This window comes from Balaenoptera ricei, chromosome 12 (assembly GCF_028023285.1).
Source record: "Balaenoptera ricei isolate mBalRic1 chromosome 12, mBalRic1.hap2, whole genome shotgun sequence".
NCBI lineage: Eukaryota > Metazoa > Chordata > Mammalia > Artiodactyla > Balaenopteridae > Balaenoptera > Balaenoptera ricei.
In genome coordinates, this window is record NC_082650.1 from 82,767,395 (window position 1) to 82,787,215 (window position 19,821).

The 19,821-nt window shown below is 33.4% G+C and overlaps 1 protein-coding gene and 1 non-coding gene across 8 annotated transcripts in view; both read right to left on the minus strand.

Moving 5' to 3' along the window:
* SENP6 (SUMO specific peptidase 6) overlaps positions 1 to 19,821 on the minus strand; it is a 105,858-nt gene that overhangs the window by 56,254 nt on the left and 29,783 nt on the right. For 2 of the 7 annotated variants that reach the window (XM_059941774.1, XM_059941771.1), the window contains exons 4-6: positions 14,115 to 14,257; positions 13,020 to 13,115; positions 8,321 to 8,341 (exon numbers count right to left, since the gene is read on the minus strand). In XM_059941774.1, the coding sequence (XP_059797757.1) occupies positions 8,321 to 8,341; positions 13,020 to 13,115; positions 14,115 to 14,257 (260 nt within the window). Of the gene's footprint in view, positions 1 to 8,320; positions 8,342 to 13,019; positions 13,116 to 14,114; positions 14,258 to 19,821 lie in introns of those variants that run through there. The other 5 variants (XM_059941772.1, XM_059941773.1, XM_059941775.1 and 2 more) reach the window with 5 other exon arrangements.
* On the minus strand, positions 2,265 to 2,368 carry LOC132376487 (U6 spliceosomal RNA). Its single transcript, XR_009506324.1, has one exon. It is a non-coding gene; the product is annotated as a U6 spliceosomal RNA (small nuclear RNA).

Consider the following 19,821-nt stretch of genomic DNA (forward strand, 5'->3'; position numbering starts at 1 on the left):
GAGTTGTGAAGATGAGAATTTGCCTTAGAGATAGTGGTACTAGTGTTATTAAAAATAAGGTAGGTTTTCAGCTCCTAACTACATTAAGCTTTAAATAAAATGCATGTTTTTATATACCACACATGCTCCCACTAAAAACGATATAACATAGTCTTATCTTTAAAACAAACAATTTTTTAATCTCTAATTTTTATAACTCTACACTGGAAAAGTAAAGATACCAACTATAAAATGCAACCGAGTCAATAAATCTGAAGCAAAATATGATGATGCAATTATATTAGACTACAAAACCTCTATGCATTATATATTTTTTAAATAGTGGACAACAGAAACAGCAGGTATTCTTAACTACTAAGGATTATCAACAAGCAAAACAATTTGACAGAGTGGCCACAAAATCTGAAATACATATTTTGGATTTTTGTCTGCTTAATTACTTACTCTGGGGTATGCTATAAACACAGGTTTATTCAGTAATAACTGGCATAAATCATTGGAGACAACATATCATAGATGTGCAGGGATTTCTGAAAATGCTGCAGTAATTCACGCTGCTCTTTGCTGTTTGACACAGTGCACTGAACCATGCACTGCTGATGAGGAACAAACAATGCACTGAATATATCATGTAACATCCATGACCTATCATGTATTGTAATGTAATGTTAAAAATTATGTATATTTGCCAACATTTCCAAACCTTATGGCCATTCTGTACCCAGTATTTACTACATCTTTCCCTATACAGACAGAGCAGATTGTTTTAAAAAATGTATTATAATGAGTAAATTACAGAAATAAAAGCATACCTTAAGTTTAATACAAGAATACAAGAATTTCAGAATAAAAGTAGTATTTGTTTAATAAGAGAATTAAAAGAACTTTCTAGCTATAATCTTGTGTTCTTTAAAACTTAGTTTTTAAAAGAAACTTCGTTAGGTGATCAAAAATGAAATTTCATGTTAATTTCTTAATTTGAGAGTTCCATCACTCTACAGACATTAAAATTTCAAACTCCAAACTAGTATGATGCTTAAGGCTAGAATTTAATTTCCCGGTGGATTTTCTTTCCTACCTCAAACCAAGCAGAAACAGAGAAGTGTCCCTATCTTCTGTCTTCTACCAAGCGGGAGCATTTTTTTTTGCTTCTGAGGGTTTGTGTTCTGTATAGAAGTTTTAGAGAAAACCTCACTTCATGGACCCAACGTTTTTACAAGCTGCATAAAATGAACTGGAGAGCTTTTTTTTTCCTTCTGTGCAGACCTCTTTAAATAACATCAGAATCCTTATTAAAGGTTAGACAGGCTTCAGACCTGTAAGTCTTTTTTTTTTTTTTTTTAAATAAATTTTATTTTAGAATAATTTTAGATTTGCTGAAGACTTGAAAAGACAATTCAGAATCCTCTTATATCTCTTACCCAGTTTTTCTTAACGTTAACACCTTCATTACCCTCATACATATGTCAAAAAAAGAAATCAACATTTGTACACTGCTATTAACTACATGCCAGGCTTTATTTGAACTTCACCAGCTATTCCACTAATATCCTTTGTTTGTTCCAGAATCCAATCTAGGATCCACCGCATTTAGTCATCATGTCTCCTTAGTCTCTTTTTTGTTTCCCAGACTGTTTTGTTTCCCACTGTTTTTCACGACCTTGACACTTTGGAAGAGACTGGTTAGTTATTTTGTAGAATGCCCCACAATGTGGGTTTGTCTGATGTTTTTCTCATGATTAGACTGAGGTTGTAGGTTTGGTGGACAGTGCCCATCTCATCACATCATATCAGGGGTTACATGGTATCAATGATTTACATCACTAGTGAGGTTACCTTGATCATCTGGCTAAAGTAGTGTTTGCCAGGTTTCTCCACTCCAAAGTTATTTTCCCTTTCGACAGTCTATTTGGAAGCAAGTCCAATCAGCCCAGCCCACAAGAGGGGCAGGGGTAGTTAAACTCTACTTCCTGAAGAGGGAACTACCTACACATATTATTTGGAATCCTTCTGTATAAACACTTGTCAATTTCCCCCAATTCATTTTATGCAGCTTATAAAAACCCTAGGATAGTTCAATAAATAAATCACTTATTCAATCATTTATACCAGTATGACTCATGGATATTTATTTTATACATTAGGTTATAATCCAATTGTTTCAGTTTTGGCCCTTGGGAGCTCTTTCAGTTGGTTCCTGTGTTCCTTTCATGTGAACTCATTCTTTTTTTAAAAAATTCTGATAAAACATACATAAAATTTACAGAAATATGGAATGCTTTGCCAATCTGCATGTCGTCCTTATACAAGGGCCATGAAAATCTCTGTATTGTTCCAATTTTAGTATATGTGCTGCTGAAGCAAGTACCCCTTTGTTTTTTGAATACCTGTTTGGATTCTGATACTACAAGATACTCTATGATCATTCTGTGTTTTCCCTAACCCATCCCTAGAATCAGCCGTTTCTCCATGTTCCTTTTATTAGAGTGGTATTAGAAACCAGGATCTGAGTGCTGCTATTTTCTTTTTTAAGTTGGTTTTGAAACTCATTTTATAAATCGTTCCATTGCTCTAACTGATCTCAAAAGATGTAAATTCCTATAAAATAAATTAAATGTGTTCATTTTTCATGAAAATGCATTATTCCAAATTCATGTTTAAACTGTAATCTAATTTTTGAAGAGATGTATTAAAATCTCCCGAAGTTGTACTCTAACCAAGAACTTCTTGCATTTTAGATATTTTAGGGGAGCTTTATACAGTTCGTTGTTATACTCTCACAGAGTGTCTCCATTATAAAATGTGCTCCGTTACACTATTTAGTGCTTCTAATCCTTAATTCTATCTCATTTGTTGCTAAAATTCTACTCATGCTTTCCTTTTGTTTGCATTTCTTTTGACTCTAAGAGTCAAGAGACCCCTTTACTTACAAATTGTTATTTTATAAATATCTGATTCTGGTAAACAACATGATATAGCTGGGTTTAATTCAACCAGTTTGTCTCTTATTAAATATATTCGACCTGATCACAATCATTATTGCAGCTGATAAACTCCATGCTTTCCTTTCATCTTACTGTATTAGTTGTTTTCTATATTTCTATTTGTTTATTTTCACTCTTTTCCCCTATTTTTACTGATTTGCACAATTACCTTTCATTTGTTTTTCCTCCCCTGGTTAATTTAACAAATAGTTACCTTCCTTCTCTCAACCCTTATTCCAATTGCATATTTTGTTCATTAACATGTTCTCAAGATTCCAACTATTTCCTCAAACAAGATATTCTCCTGCATCATCCCTAAGGGGATAAGATCTTTAAAATCCTTTTACTTACCCATCCTACCCCATTCAGTCCCGCTTCCAAAAAAAAAGGCCTTAAGATACCTTTTACTTCTGCCTTTCTACCTCTCCAATTCCTAGATTTTGCTGAGATAGTTTTGAATAGTCACAGACTATTACTGATTTTCTTTTGTAGCATATCTCTATTTGGTAAGTAAAACACGCTTAGCCTTAACTGAATGCCACTGACTTAAGTTTTTAATTGTGCCAAATTATAAATCATATACAAAAGATTTTTTTTTTTAATCTCAAAGATTTATCAGGTAATAACACTTCGCTACCTAAAATGCCCTGAAAGCTTCTAGTGAGTGCACCACATAAAACCCAAACTCTTCAGATCGTCTTACAGAAAGCCTTTTATGATCTAGGGGCCCTAGCTGACCTTAAGCAAACCCACCCCGCAGTCCTCCTTTCTGTTCTTTGAACATGCCAAACTCACTCCAGCATTAATATCTCAGCACCACCCCTTCCCTATGAGGAAAAGCCATCTCTATGATCACCGTATGGCTGACTCTTCATCAGTCCTTGCTTAAATGTTAGCTTCATAGTTGAGTGCCTCTCTGAACATCTGAAGAAACCATCCTGTCACTCTATACCACATCATCCAATTATACTTTTTTACATAGAACTTATTTTTTGGTGTTTTACTTGTTCATTATCAATTATTGCCCATCAAAATGTAAACTACAGGAGAGCAGAGATCTTGTTTGTTTTGTTCGTCACTGTATCCTTATACCTAGAACAGAGCAGGCACTTGACAAATATTTGGAAGCAATAAATGTGTATAACTAAGAGGCAGTACGTAATTAGAAGTGTATTTATCAGGTCAAATAATTGTACAATCATGCTGAACAAGGGTGGTAATGTCAAAACTGAACCATTGGCCACCATGCAGAGCCACCAAAAAGTAATTTAAAATATTAGTCTATGTGCAAATACCATAATTCAGGCACTGTAAACTATACATTTATTGATTAGACAGGTTAGCTGGAAACTGAATATACTTGGATTCTCTAGTCTGTTTACCATTCTACTTTCTAGGCTTTTTTCCAATGTTTCCATATCCAATCACTGTTTTTCTTCACAGTATGCTTTATTATGTGGCAAGACATGTCATTCTTCTCTTCCCCCACTCATTTCTTCTTTTTATAAAGTAAGTCTCTTACTCTTCTCAAATATTTACTCTCCTAAATAAACTTTAGAATCAATTGGTCAAATTTCCTAAAATAACAAAGTCACCAAGATTTCTGACTAAAACTGCATTAAGTTTATTTTAAGGAGCACTGATATCAAATAACCAAACAGGAACCTAATATATGCCTCAGATCAGGTTCCTTAGATATATTTATAAAGGATCTACACATCATTAATTTTATTACTGAGTATTTAATTTTAGTTGCTACTGTGAATGAAATTTTGGTCTTTCCAATATATACTGCAATTGATCAGAGTGAATAAAAAATTATTAATATTATTAGTCTTGTAGTCTATCATCTTGCTATACTCTTATTATATCTAAGGTTTCAGATGACTCTCATAATTCTAAGGAAGGCAGTACCATCTGAATATAATTTTATTTTCAGATACCTTGAGACACCAATTTATAATTCTAATATAAATTGGTACCACCTGTCTGCAAAACAATTTCGCAATACCTATCAAGAGCATTAAGAACATCTGTAACCTAGCCCCCCAAAGAATCCTTTCCCAGAGATTTAGCTTAAGAGATGCACTTAGAGATTTACATACAAAGTTGTTCATCAATGTGTCATATACCAGGGGTCCCCAATCCCTGGGCTGTGGACCCCTACCGGTCCGCGGCCTGTTGGGAACTGGGCCGCACAGCAGGAGGTGACGGCAGGTGAGCGAGCGAAGCTTCATGTGCCGCTCCCCATCGCTCCCCATCGCTCGCATTACCGCCTGAACCATCCCCTGCCACCACTTCCATGGAAAGATTGTCTTCCGTGAAACCGGTCCCTGGTACCAAAAAGGTTGGGGACCGCTGTCATATACAACGGTGAAAGACAACAAGAAATATACTAATGGGTAAATAAATTATGTATATCTGCAGGACAAGCTATTATGTAATCATTACAAATTATTCTTAGAAGCCAACTTAACAGGGGAAAAGGCTAGGACATACTGTTAGGTGAAAACTCAGAATATGCAGCTGTACTTTTATTATGACTGCATGTATTAGGTATATTTAAAAGTACACAGGAAAAAGAATATTGGAAAGAAACGCAGAAAGATCCTAATGATGTAATTTTCGATTATAAGAGCTTTTTAAAAATTATAAAATCTTTCATTGTAATACTTGTCTTCTCAAACACCCCCTTTAAGTAAACATTTCTAGTATTTCATGTATGTCTTTTATTGTATTCTTTTCACCTTTGTATCTTTTTGTTGTTTCAAAATTCTCTACGATACGCACATACTATTTATAATAAAAATATTTTAAAAAATTTTAAATTTGAAAATTACTATGTGCTTCAGTTTCATAACAGGTCAACTTTTATCCTCTTTATCTAAGGAGAAAAAAAAAAGTTCTAATACCAGATTAAATATTCTAGGTTGCTGGTGCTACCACATACACTATATTCACAACCCAACTGTCCAAGAGTCAGAAAAGAATTCAAGTCATTCAAGTTGTCAAAGTCACCCACAACAAAGAAAAATGGCAGCAAATTTTTTAAGTTTGCAAGCTCTGGACCTTAATATCGTTGTTTGATTTTTATTCCAGCTTGGTTTTAAACCTAAAATATACCTCATTGTGCCCAGTATACAGTACAAAGGGAAAAAACCTGGAAAAGATTAACCTTCCACAACTACCTAACTTTTGTCTATTAGATAGACCATCCTCTTTTAAAGAAATCATTTAGTTCAGAGATTTACAGTCCTTCATGTGTTAAGGGATAAAGATAAAAGATTTTCTATTACTTTTCAAAGGTCAGAAAAAAAGATGTGGCTTTGTTCATAAGGGAGGAAAAATGGCTTACGTAAAAAAAATTTACAAAGTAAAATCTACTGACACAAAAGTTCTTCTCAGTTTATCTCTGACAAAGATAAAATAATTTTAGGTAAGATTCCAAAGGATTAATGGGCTAAATTGAACCTAACAGTAACTAAGCTGCTGAATAAAGCACTCCAGTGTATTCATCATAACATATTTTATAAATAGCTGCTGCTTCACGCCTAGCCCCTGGCGGTAACGTTGGTACAAAAAGACAAAGAATTTCAGCACCTATTATTACAGAAATTTCAAACTTTACAGTGTATATGTCAGTTTCAAATAATTATCTCACAACAGAACAAATCTCTGTTCTTCACAAGTCTCCTTTAAAATTGGACAAATATCATCATCCCCATTTTAGAGTAAGTTATGTGCCTACTGGTAATGCTGGTTACTTAATTCTACATCTCTGACTTCTATTCCAGTATTATTCCAACAGGAATATAAGCTCCAAGAGAGTAGGGATTTTTGTCTGCTCCTAGAAGAGTGCCTGGCACATAGAGTCATTGAAATATTTGCTGAATGTATCAATGAATAAATTTCCACAACAGAAATATGCATAAGAAGCCAAAACAGTAGAAAAAAATCAGTATAAACCCACCAAGGCTATTATGAGAAAGAGAATAATCTAAGACCTTTATACTATTCTGATAATATAACAGTGCCTATATTTTATCTACTAGCACATAAAGGAAAGAATCTGTTTATTTCTATAAAACAACAGTCTGGTTCACGTGTGACTGTACAGTTATTTAATGTATATTCTTTAGCAATTTTATTAAAAACATCTTATTAATGATCTTCTCCCCAAAATATAGTCACTTATGAATTAAAAATTCAAAAGATATAATAAAATGACTCATCTATGTCTGATAAGAAATAGTAATTTACTCAAAGAGAAAAAGAGACACAATAGAAAAATAATTTTTCTTTCCCAGGAGGAAGGTAGTAAAATATCTGCACAACCCATTCATTTAAACCATGTAAGAAGTGTGAAGTATTTCAGAATTATAAAATATGCCTAAATCTTTTGCTGACAGGATCATCTTTAGTTCAGAAACTTGGTGTTCATGAAGTAAGATGGAATATATAGCATTCTATAAAATACTGCAAGATGTCCTCTTTGCCTCCTCTATACCTTTAAACAAAATTATAGAGTCAAAGTTACATAATCAAATAAAATTATAGAATGTCCCCTCTTTTGACCATCACCAATGATATGAAAGTACTGGTTTAAAACAAGGGCTGTTTACCTGTTTTGGGAGGGGAGGATTCATAAAAGGTTCCTGAGACTCATGGAAGCAAGAAAAAAAGATATGCACATGCAAAAAAATTTCCACATACATACACTGAGGAGAGGAGCTATTCTTATGGGCATCTGATTTAGAACAACTACAATCATTTCACTATTCTAAGAAATAGGTGTTCTTAAAAACTTGTTTCCATGTTATTTACATTATTCAACAATTCTGCTAAAGGATAATGTGTTTGCCAGTGTTATTACAAAGGGAACAAAGAGTGATCATAAAATTCTGTCACAAACTTTTGATGTTTAGAGTTTTAACTCCAAGCTTAAGGTATTCTACTTCTATTTTTCCCCTCACTCTACTAAAGTATAAAACAAAAATATTACCACTAAAATACAAGAAATACTTAAATTAAGTAACTGAAAACAATTTTACTACTAAGATCCTGAAATATTCTATTTTTAAAATGAAAGTAGTTACAGATCAGTATAAATATATAATAATCATTCATGGAAAATATATATATATATTGAGAATTGTGGTGAAATATTACCCACATAAGTCAAGTATCATGTTGTGCTCTTAATGTTTCCTTTTTATTAAAATAATTAATAAACTTAACGATGAACTCTTAATTCAATGGACATTTTTCAAAGCATATAAATAATCTGGTATTTTACTGCTGTATCCATGCTCTAATTTCATCAATATTGAGCTTACCTTTCCTTTTGGTCCAGACTGCTTAAAACATGAAAAAGAAAAAAAATGTAAGAGGCAAGACCTCATTTTTGATATATCATTGTAGTTTTAGTAACTGCAGTCAATAAGGCAAAACTCTGTGATTAATTTGTTTTTAAACACATTATATATATGCTATATACTAGTGTTTTGAATCTTGTCAGATATGTAAATTGGCTTTCAATTTTTGTCAGTACAGAAAATAATTTATATCTAAACATATTTAAAGAATTAAAATGTACAAAGATTGAAAAACTCTTGAAAGAGCTTTATTTAACCATCCAACATTTGAGGATATATGTTATTTTAGAGTGGTTAAAGAAATTGTCTTCAAGGAACAATACAATTTCCTAAAAGTTATAAAATTTTTAGAGGTCCCAATCCCATTATCAGGCGTGATTAAAGTCATCCCTCGGTTATCTGCACAGGATTGGTTCCAGGACCCAAGGCAGATACCAAAATAGTGGGTGCTCAAGTCCCTTATATAAAAGGGTATAGTATTTGTATATAACCTAAGCACATCCTCCCATATACTGCAAATCATCTCTAGATTACTTATAATACCTAATACAATGTAAATGCTATGTAAACACTTGCGAGTACCAGCAAATTCAAGTTTTGCTTTTTGTAACTTTCTGGAATTTTTTCCTTGGATTTTTTTTTTTTTTTTTTAATCTGTGCTTGGTTGAATCCACAGATGTGGAACCCCCAAATACAGAAGTCCGACCGTATTTGCTTCTGAGTAAGAAAAAAAAATTTTTTTAAGGCTGAAACTTTTGCACAAAAGCCTTAGATTAAATACAAATACAGTACACGGTTTGGGACACAAGAAAAGTCCTGGGACTTAAAATCATGGCCTCTAACCAAAAGTCCAATGTATAAAAGGTCCACCCTTCTCCGCAATTCATAGAAAATCTAAAAAGCTATCAATATCAAGTACTCAAGGGCAAAATTATAAAACCCTCAATTTAGAATAAGATTCACATCCTAGAATTATTCCTATTACAAAAGAAACTAAATATTCAGAACTGTAAGCAAAACATAGTTCACAAAAATCCCTGAGTCTCCAAATTAACTCTTATATTCCTATCATGTGAAGCACACAATAAAATATCAATTTAATCCTAGCAAATTAAGAAAAAATAATATGGTAAGTTGGTTTTACATACACAACATTGAAAAGAAACACATTTAAAAAAAATTTTAATAGTAAGGAAAAGAATTATTATAAACTTACACAGATACCACATTTGAAATTTTACTTCTGCTATTTAAAAAATGGGATAATCTGTATAAAATAAATTTATGTTGGACAAATGAACATAAAATTAAAGTGAAACAAAATACAAACGTAAAAGTTTAAATATAGTCTGTCTGTTCTTATATACTTATTTCTTACGGTATAATATTTCCAGGAAAAGTAAAATAAAAACCAAAAGTTAGACGTTAATACCTAATCTAGCCATTTCCAACCCTACACACTGTTGTGCTCAAGAAGTGAGAAGAGTTTACAACTCTCTTGTTTTTATTCTTTAAACTCACCTGTTGAGAATAAAAGAGGTAGAAGACAGAGTAGAAGTAGAAGAAACAGGTTTGGTTCTTTCCAATAAACCAAGGGAGTCAGGAAGAAAACAAAAGCAAAAAATATATACACCATCCTCATTTCTCTTATCCTTGAGAAAAATGTACTTACTGTATCTAATTTATACATTATGGTAATTCTCCAATACTCCTCAGTATGTGTTTATTACCAAAGCCCTGCCCTAGAAGAGTTTATATATTAAAAAAAAAAAAAGAAGAAGAAGAAAGAAAAAAGCTTTTAAAAAATGAGATGGGAAGCCATTATCAGTAATGTAGGACTTTGTAAAAATGTCGACTTCCATTCTTTTTGGACTATTTCTGCTCTTAAAATTTAAAAAAAGGAAAGAAAAAAGATAGACTGATGGATTCTGGTATCCATGACCTGATTTTGGACTTCAAAAATCCTTTCAAAGTGGTGCTTTTCATTAATAATTAAATCTTGCTTATTCCAGGAGCCCATTTTCCCACTTTTGGATTATATATGCTTTTGTAGACATTCATTTCCCCCTATGGTCCTTTTAAGTCTTTCTACCTATCCTTAATAAAAAACAAAACAAAACAAAAAGTGAAAATGTAAATAAAACATAACCCAGTAAATGTGCTCTTTTTCCAAGTGCGGTTAAAGTTAGGAGTGGAGATGGTATAGTTATAACAATTTTTAACTTTCTGCATTTCATTTCTTCCATACTAATACTATCCTCCTCCATCACTGCTAGTATATAAACAATCTATCTTTTAAATATGAATTAAATTAACATTTGGAATAGCAGTAAGAAAACTGATTGCAATCATAATATTCTCCAAATAGCAGCTAATCTGATCTGATACTTTAACAATCTTCATTCATTTCTTTTAGATTAAAAACGTGTGATATACTTGTTCCCATATCTTACAAATTATTCAAAATGCAGGTCTGATTTACTTAAAAGACAAGTTATACCACTCACCCCAGGAGTAATGGATTATGTGTGTGGATTACCAACTGGCGGCATTTTCTTTAATAATTTCAAATTAAGAGTTGAGAAAATAAGAAAAATTAGGAGAAACTAAAAGCCAGTGTGCTCATCCTCATCTGAGGCCTGACAAGTGTGCCAACACTACACTAATTAAAACCAAAAGTTCGGTAGCAATCATCTCAGGTGAAGGCTTTTTTCATGCCTTTGAAGATGTGGTTCCTAATGCATGGAGTGTTCTCTTTTAGCTAAAACACTCAAAAGCTTCTTTAATACTTCCTTTGTGAATTCCTCACTGCTCCCTTCTCTGTAAACAGTACTACACATACTTTGTATATCTCTACACTGCACTCACCAGGTAATCATTTGTTTACTTGTCTTTCTGTCCTTTACCCTAACCACACTTGAGCTTCAAGGCAAATACTGTCATATTCATCTTTGACTACTTTGTACCTATGCCTGGTATGCAGCATGAAATCAATCAATATTTTTGAAGGAAGAAAACTGGAAAAACTCTCAATGACTGGTATTTGAACTTCAAAATCTTTTTAACGACAGTCACACTGCAGTAGGACTAAGAAATGTTTATTTTATAAGAGACAAACATAAGTAGAATCTGTTTTCCTTAATGGACTGTTTCTTTAAACACAACTTAAATTAGGGGTGTGTGTGTGTAAGAAACAGTATTTTACTAGTAAATACCACTTCCTATTAACAGAATCTAATCTTTTATACAGATGAGTAATGATACACATGGCAAGGTATAAGATGTGCCAGGACCTAGAATAAAACAAAACACAAACCAATTCCCAAACTGGAATCAGTTTTTTAACATTACCAGTGAAGAAAGGAGGGATGGGGAGAATAAGGCATAGTGTAAATAATTCTAAACTGGTAGATAACTTCTAAACCAATAATAATTTTGGTTGTAGAACATATCACTTGATTATAAATCAGTACTTCAACTTAGACCACATTTTCAGAATAGCAAGTAGACAGATCTTTCTTAGCGATGAATTCTATCAATGTGATCAGTGTGTGAGAAACAGTGTGTCTATCCTTCTTCCCTCCCGCTAATTATTCTCCTTTTATTGTTTGTTCTCATGTTTGTGCCACATGTAGGCCAGAAAGCTTGATTTGTAAGGCAAGCCGATTTTGTGGTATGTATAGTAATTTCTCCATCTTTTCAGTTGATTTTCTGAAATATGTCAAAACTATGAAAAATAATATATTTAAGCAAAGGAAAGGTTTTCTTATTGTCCTAAAGTATGAGAATGATTTAAGGTACTTAAGTTGAAAATCTCTGTTACAGCAAATCTACATAAATAGAAAATACAGCAAGGGTAAGAGTCAGGACACATTTTCTGAATGAGTAGCAGTCTAGATCAACATTTTAAAAAATGAAGAACAACATCTAGCATATATTAAAAAAAAAAAATCTTTAAATTTTGCTAGTTATAAAAATTCTATGCAACTATTCAAACTGCAAGAAATAAAGAGATAAATTATTTTTCTAATTGTTGGAGCCTAAGAATTTCTTGGTCAACTGAAACTGACCAAGAACTGAAATTCAACTGAAATTTCATAACCATCCAAAAATGGTTATGAAAAACCTCAAAAGCATTTAAAAACACCAAGCATTACACTGTTACGTTCATTATTTCAAGATTCAAGTAGTACTTTCATGATCAATGAGAACATTCAAATTTATGAAAACACAAAAATTTCTCAAACATTTAAAACTAATAATGTGATTTACTTTGATGCTATGAAATCTTATAAACCTTACAAAGAAAGGTAATAACTGTAGTTTTACTCATCAGAACTAAACTACCAGCTGAAGATTTCTCTGTCAAATGTTGTAAAAATCAGTTTAATTTAACAGAAACATAATGCAATAGAATAGCTTTTACTTAAGGTGTCTCTATTTACAGAATGTGATTTACTCAAAAGCAGATATAAAATAAAAAAATTCTAGGACATGAATTATTTCAGAAACATGAATATCTCTTCAGAGACAATGGAAACACAGTAAAGTTCCACAAAGTAAGGAAAAAAAAGGTTTAAAAAAAAAAAAAAGGCAGTGAAAAACTCCTATTAAAGAGGATGGTGTATATATACTAAACAAAGGCAATCAGAATCCTTACCTTTGGGCTGCTGTTTTTACCATTGCTATCTGTGCATTAGCCTGAGGAAAACGTCTTACAGTTCCAGAACATAATGATGCATTTTGTGTATTTTCACTGCGGAGTCAAGAAACAAAGAATAATTTAAACAGGGAAAAATTACATGCATTTATGCAAAATAAACCCTTTAAAATCTAAGCATACACACACAAAAACCTGTAACACTTAAAGAAAATTTTTTATACATAAACCCTTTGACCATGTTAAATTGTCCATTAGTTTTCCACTTTCTGAATTTGTCTCTGAAATGTTTCCAATCCAGTTCATGAGAGAAGATAAAGAGTAGAACACTAGAACAGAAATCAGGAATCCTAAATGAATGTTTCATAATGTAAGAATTCCTGTAAATTAATCCCAATATATTTCCTCTTCTTATTCTCTATTTAAGACTATCTATGTACTATGAGTATACAAACTATGTACTATGAGTATACAAAGTTTTCTTATATGCCAAAATAATACTAAATGTTAATTATAAAAAAAAAATCAAAAGTGCTAAATTCTACTTTGGATTCTACCACTGACTTGAAAATTATTTAGCCTTTATGTACCTCACTTGTCTATAAATTGACAAGGTAGAAATAAAATAGTGACTTCAACCCTATTTCTGGGATATGTAACAGTCCAACTGTATCACTAATAGTGGTTCACTATGACAACCACTAGGAAAGATGAGTTATATCTAGAAGAGAAGGGGAATTAAGAAATCTTAAAAAAAAAAAAAAGAGTCCCTCATTGAGATAATCCTGGTAAGTGTTCCCTAAAGGAGATGTGACCTACTTCTAATATTACAACCAAGATTTTGCTAACTTCATGAAAGCAAGTTCATCTTATGAAATCTCAGTCTACTGAAATTTTTCTTTGAATATTTTTATTCCAAACCAAGAAATTACTGCCATCAATCCTATTCCCAAGATTCAAAGCAAAGATTCCCAGTGTGTAAGATCAGCTCTACTGACAAAGTGAAAAGAAAAGGTGTAAGTTGGAGTGGCCAATTAGTTTTTGGTGTCAAACTCTTTATCTTTTCTGTAGGAATGTGTGGTGAAGTGCCTATACCTCGATTTCTTATTGTTGTTCAACATGTGAAGTCCAACTGGGTTGCCTTTCAAAGGTTTTAAGCCTTCACTCCTGCTTCGTTTTGCACATGTCCTCCAGGGAGCACCAGGACTAGTAGCAACAATTTCAGATGGACGATTCAACTGTAAAGACCATAAATGTTCAAGTCAATAAACAACATCATAAGGTAGTTTATCAACAATTATTTGAAGACCCATTTACTAAAAAAGCAATAAAAATGTACCACATATTGAGGATGGGGGAGAAGGATGGCAGCGGCACAAATCGAAGAGTAATTCAATTGTAATACTTTTTTTTTTCCCTTAAGGACAACATAAATATGTAGGAACATGGGTGTTTACCATATTATTTCCTTTTCATTTCAATATCACCCAAGCTATTTGAGAAAATTAAAAGAGAAAAAACAGAAGGGATAAGGTAGAGGATCTTAAAATAGCTCTTTCCTGAAAGCAAAAAATAAACATTTCCCCTGCTTAACAGGCCTTGATGCTACCTGTAGGACAGTACAGCCAAATATGACAGTAAGTTGTCATTGTACAAGGACTTGGGCTTTAGCATCAAAGTTTCTATGTAAACACAGAAACCGAGATAATGTCTTCACATTTTCATACTTGAAAATAATAATACAAACATATCAATAACAATCACTTTGCGGAGATTACAGTATGACAACAGGATGGCTCATTCCTTGGGAAGTTCTTCTCAACAAAGAAACCTAGTTTTATTACATTCTTTGCACAAGACATTTAAAAGCTGTTTTCAGACTCGTTAAGACAAAAGTCCTCAGTTCTTAGTGATAATTTACCCAAAACAACATTTTAAAAATCATTCTTACCTACTTTTAGTTTTGAAACAGCAGTCTAATATTTTATTTTTTACTCTTTTACAAGAAAATACAGTCATAAGAAGATAATAACTTGGCTTTTAGCCCCACCAATTATCTCCACAGAAACGTAACAGTTCCCTAAAAAAAAAATCTCCCACAAAAAAAAGTCTTCCGGAGAAGAGCTCACTGTGCCATCACCATTCTTGTTTTTAGGCATGTCTGTATCACAAAACTCCAAAAAGCTCTATTTTGAAAACACTGCTTATCACCTTGAGACATTTTTTTACTTCTAAATCTTTTACAGCCATGTACTTCGGACTCCTTCATTTATGGTGATGGCAGATTAGGTAATGCAGCTCAATCTTCCCTCTACTCTCTGAAAACCAGAAAAGTTGGACAAAACAGAAATTTTCTTAAAAAAAGAAAATATGTTTGAAGCACCTGAGGGCTACCAAGGCAGTGAAGAATTAAGAATTAAGATCAGGGACAAGAAACTCAGAGATCTGAGCCCAGATTCATATTTTTCTCTGAGACACCTGTTGTCTCCAGAAGATGCAACTTCTGGAGTTGCAGAAGATGAGAGGCTGAGAAGCTAAGCTGAACTCCCAGAAGACTCAGAGAACTGGGGAGACAAAAGCAGAGTTCAACATCCACCAAGTATGGACTGCCTCATAAACACCTCAAAATCTGAATGAGGATATAGCCTATGAATAAGGGTGAATTACAACTATAAATCCAGCTTCTATTCATCTCAACCTCCAACTCAAGTAAGGTCTCCAATTTTAGAGTAAATCCAGAATTACCTGGATGGTTTGTTAAAACAAATTGCTGTGTCCAACCCTTACAGTTTACTCTGATTGAGTAGGTTTGGGATGAGCCTGAGAATATGCATTTCTAACAAGTCCCCGGGTGATGTAGATACTGCTAAAAAGGGAATGACATTTGGAGAACCACTGGATCAAGGTGATCTAAGATTGCTAATGCTCCTCCTGGTCACTAGCCAAAAGTAAACGTATATCCCTCTACAGGAAGAAAATATCATCCTAGGCCTCAAATTATCTCTGCGATTTTTCATATGCCATATCTACCAATCATAAGCAAGCTCATAAAGAAGACAATGTGATCAAAACCAAGAGAAACAACTGGTAACAGGAACAGAACTATAGGGGATAAAGATAAGAGGGGTTATCACACTATTTCATTTCCATTAGAAAGAGAATACAATCACTTCTGCATTTGGTGACCCTTTTTCACAGAAACATAGTGTTATTGTAGAAAGATAACTCAGGAATCAAATAGAATTGTCTCTTAGCCAGGTAACTTTCCTTATAATCATGGGGTTATTTTAGGCATCAACAAAGCTGTATACAAACTGCCTAGCTCTGGAACAAATAGGTAGGAATTCAGTAATTATTAATTCCCACTCAAGTAGAAACACAGATACCTTCAATTGGAAAGTCCATAAATTATTTTGTCGTAAACAATTGGTCATTAAACTACTTTCATCTGAAATTTTAGGACATCCAGTCACTGTGACTTTGGCTTATTCCTTTGTTATTTTGCAAAAATGCCCTAAGTCAATGGTTCTCAGTGTGGTTCCCTAAACGAGCAGGATCAGCACCACCTGGAACACTTTAAAATGCAAATTATCAGGCCCCACTCCAGAATTCCTAAATCAGAAACTGTGGGAGTAAGGTCCAGCAATCTTTTTTATCAAACCTTCCAGGTGATTCTGATGTACACTAACACTGGAGAGCCAGTGCTGCAGGTGATTTTGATACATGTCCTGTTAAGAATCTGGGAAGTGGGACGTCCACAAGTGGCGCAGTGGTTTAGAATCCATCTGCCAATGCAGGGGACACGGGGTTCGAGCCCTGGTCCGGGAAGATCCCACATGCCGCGGAGCAACTAGGCCCGTGAGCCACAGCTACTGAGCCTGAGCTCTAGAGCCTGCGAGCCACAACTACTGAAGCCCGCGTGCCTAGGGCCCGTGCTCTGCAACAAGAGGAGCCACCGCAATGAGAAGCCCGCGCACCACAACAAAGACCCAACGCAGCCAAAAATAAATAAATTAATTTAAAAAAAAAAAAAAGAATCTGGGAAGCAAAAGTTTCCATTAAAGACTAACCATATAATTTCATTCCTCCGTACATAGATAATTACAACTAGTATTTGAGTGCTTACTATGGATAGGCATTATGCTAATTACTTTATATTCAATATCTCATTTAATCTCCATATTTTAAGCATTTCAGTAGTTCTTCAGATTGGGATTCAGAAACTGCACCTAAAATATCAGGTCAATTACTTGATGCTACTGAGTGACAGGATTAACATGCTCAAATTTCCCACTTTAAGTCTCTTTCTCCAACAAAATCTCTCCACCATATACCACCTTAAACTTTACTCTACCCCTATGCTATTAAAGATTGTTGAGCTTAAAAAGCAAAGTAACTTGTCCAAACTAGTTAAAAGGATTTGAACAAAGTACTGACCTGACTCCAAAGCCTATGCTTTCCCATACTACACTGTATAAGGAATTTTTATAGTATTATTTGTAGACATATAAATTCTTAACAAGAGGCAAAACCAAACCATGTTATTCCAGGTAACACTCAAAATCAGTAGGCTACAGAAAATCTCAAAATCAAAGGAACTGCACTAAAAATTCCTTTATATAAATGTAGAAAGCTAATCCTTCCTCTTAAGAACTGGTTAAGCCAAAATTATCTCACCCAATATACAGGCATATAATTCAGCTAATTCAACATATTTCTGATCAAGTGCTTAAACATTTCCAAATTTTCTTTTTAAGAAAGCATTTAGGCATAGCAATAGACAACCCAAAGTCCATCGTTAGAGCAAGATTTGCATAAGAATTTGCATAAGGCAAGTTCTTAAATTCCCCAATTCTGCTGCCCTAGGGTACTATCAAAAGCTATACGCACTTCAGTCAGCAATAAGACAACCAGTACTCCTGGTTTTGCAGATATCTCATGAAAAACTTTTACTGTATTGTCAAATTCCCTTAGGAAAGGTTCCTTACTATTTGTTATACTTAGAAAGTAGCTGGGTGGTGGGGGAGGATATCACTCCACAGGAGAATCACAGGATGTACATTTGTAAAAGATTCTCCTCTCACACAGTCATAAACCTATAGGACACAATTCCAGGTGCAAGAAAATTTAGAGATACCTGTTGAATTAAAATACAACATATAAACTATTTTAGATGCGTGGCACATCTACGTCTCTTTACGTAATTAATAATTTTTATTTTCTCTCATTTTATTTGTGCTCTTAGTAATCTACATCAAATTATTGGGAGAAATAAGGTGTAAACAAGTAAAAATTGAACCCTTTATGGCTATCTCACAGATTAGAGCACTACTACTACTAAAGAGAAGATGATATATTCAGTCTAAAGGCCCCCGAAAAACTTTAATTTTCCTTCTCCTCCAACCCCTTCTTTAGCAGCCTAACAGAGTTTTCTAGCTAATGCAAGCACAACATCAGGAGAACTCCTGTGGACAGATGGATTGGCACAAAACAATCACATGATTATAAAACTATAAACATGGGCCTTAACTGATGTCAGAAAAGCAACTATAAACACATCATTATCTGAAAAGGAAAACCAGCTTACAAAGGTTCAATAACACTGCTATTTATGGAAGATTTGCTAGTGCCAAGTACTAGGTGGATTACATGTTCTCATAATTCTCACAACCATCCTATAGAGTAGGTAGTTGCAAGCAGACCTAAAATCTGATATTCTGCCTAACTACTCTAATATACCAGCCATCCAAAAAAGCTATGTTGCCCTCAACTGGATATCAATCTGTACAGTAAACATTTACACACTATAAACAATGATACAGGGGTCAGCAAACTTTCTCTGTAAAAGGCCAGACAGCAGATATTTTAGTCTTTGTGGGTCACACAGTCTCTGCTGAAACAAATCTGTTCTTATAGTACAAAAGCAGTCATAGACAATACATGAACAAATAAGCACAGTTGTTTTCCGATAAATATTTATGGGTACAGATTTGAACTTCATATAATCTTCACATGTCACAAAACAGTATTCTTTTGATTTTTTTCAACCATTTAAAAAATGCAAAAACTATTCTAGTTCATAGACCATAGGTTGTGGGCCAGATTTGGCCTGTAAGCGTTGGTTTGCCAACCCTTATGTTTTAACATTAATCATTAATAACTAATAAACAACTAATAAAGAGCCAGTTACCAGAATATAAGCTCCACAGGAATAAGAATCTTGTCTGTTTTGCTCTCTATCTTCTAGAACACTGTGCTCAATACATATTTGCTGTATGAATGTGTATCTCATTGGGACTGCTAAATGTGCAAAAGTTATCAACATGTGGTACCTTCCATCCAAACTTACCACACATCACAAAGCCAATTTAATTTAAAAAAAAAAAAGTATTCAGGAAATTTAGCACCTAAAATAAGAAAATAAGATAACCTAAAAGAATCTATTAAATGATTAGAGACATTAAAAACATATATTAAAGGCACTGAAATGCTTAAAAACAAAATGGAAACTGAAACAGTACAGAAAGAACTAGACACTACGAAAAACACAAAATTTTGAAAAAGAACCAACAGAAGTTCTACAAATGATGTCACTGAAATTAAAAAAAAAAAAAAGAATGGATAGATTAAATTGCATTATTAGATATAGCTGAAGATAAGTTAGTGAACTGGAAGACAGAGCTGAGGAAACCATGAAGGATATGGTACAGGGATGATTTCTTTCTTTGCCCTTTATCCTTTCTTTTTTTCTTTTTCATATAAAATATATGTAGGACATGGAAAAAAATGATGGTCTTATTAT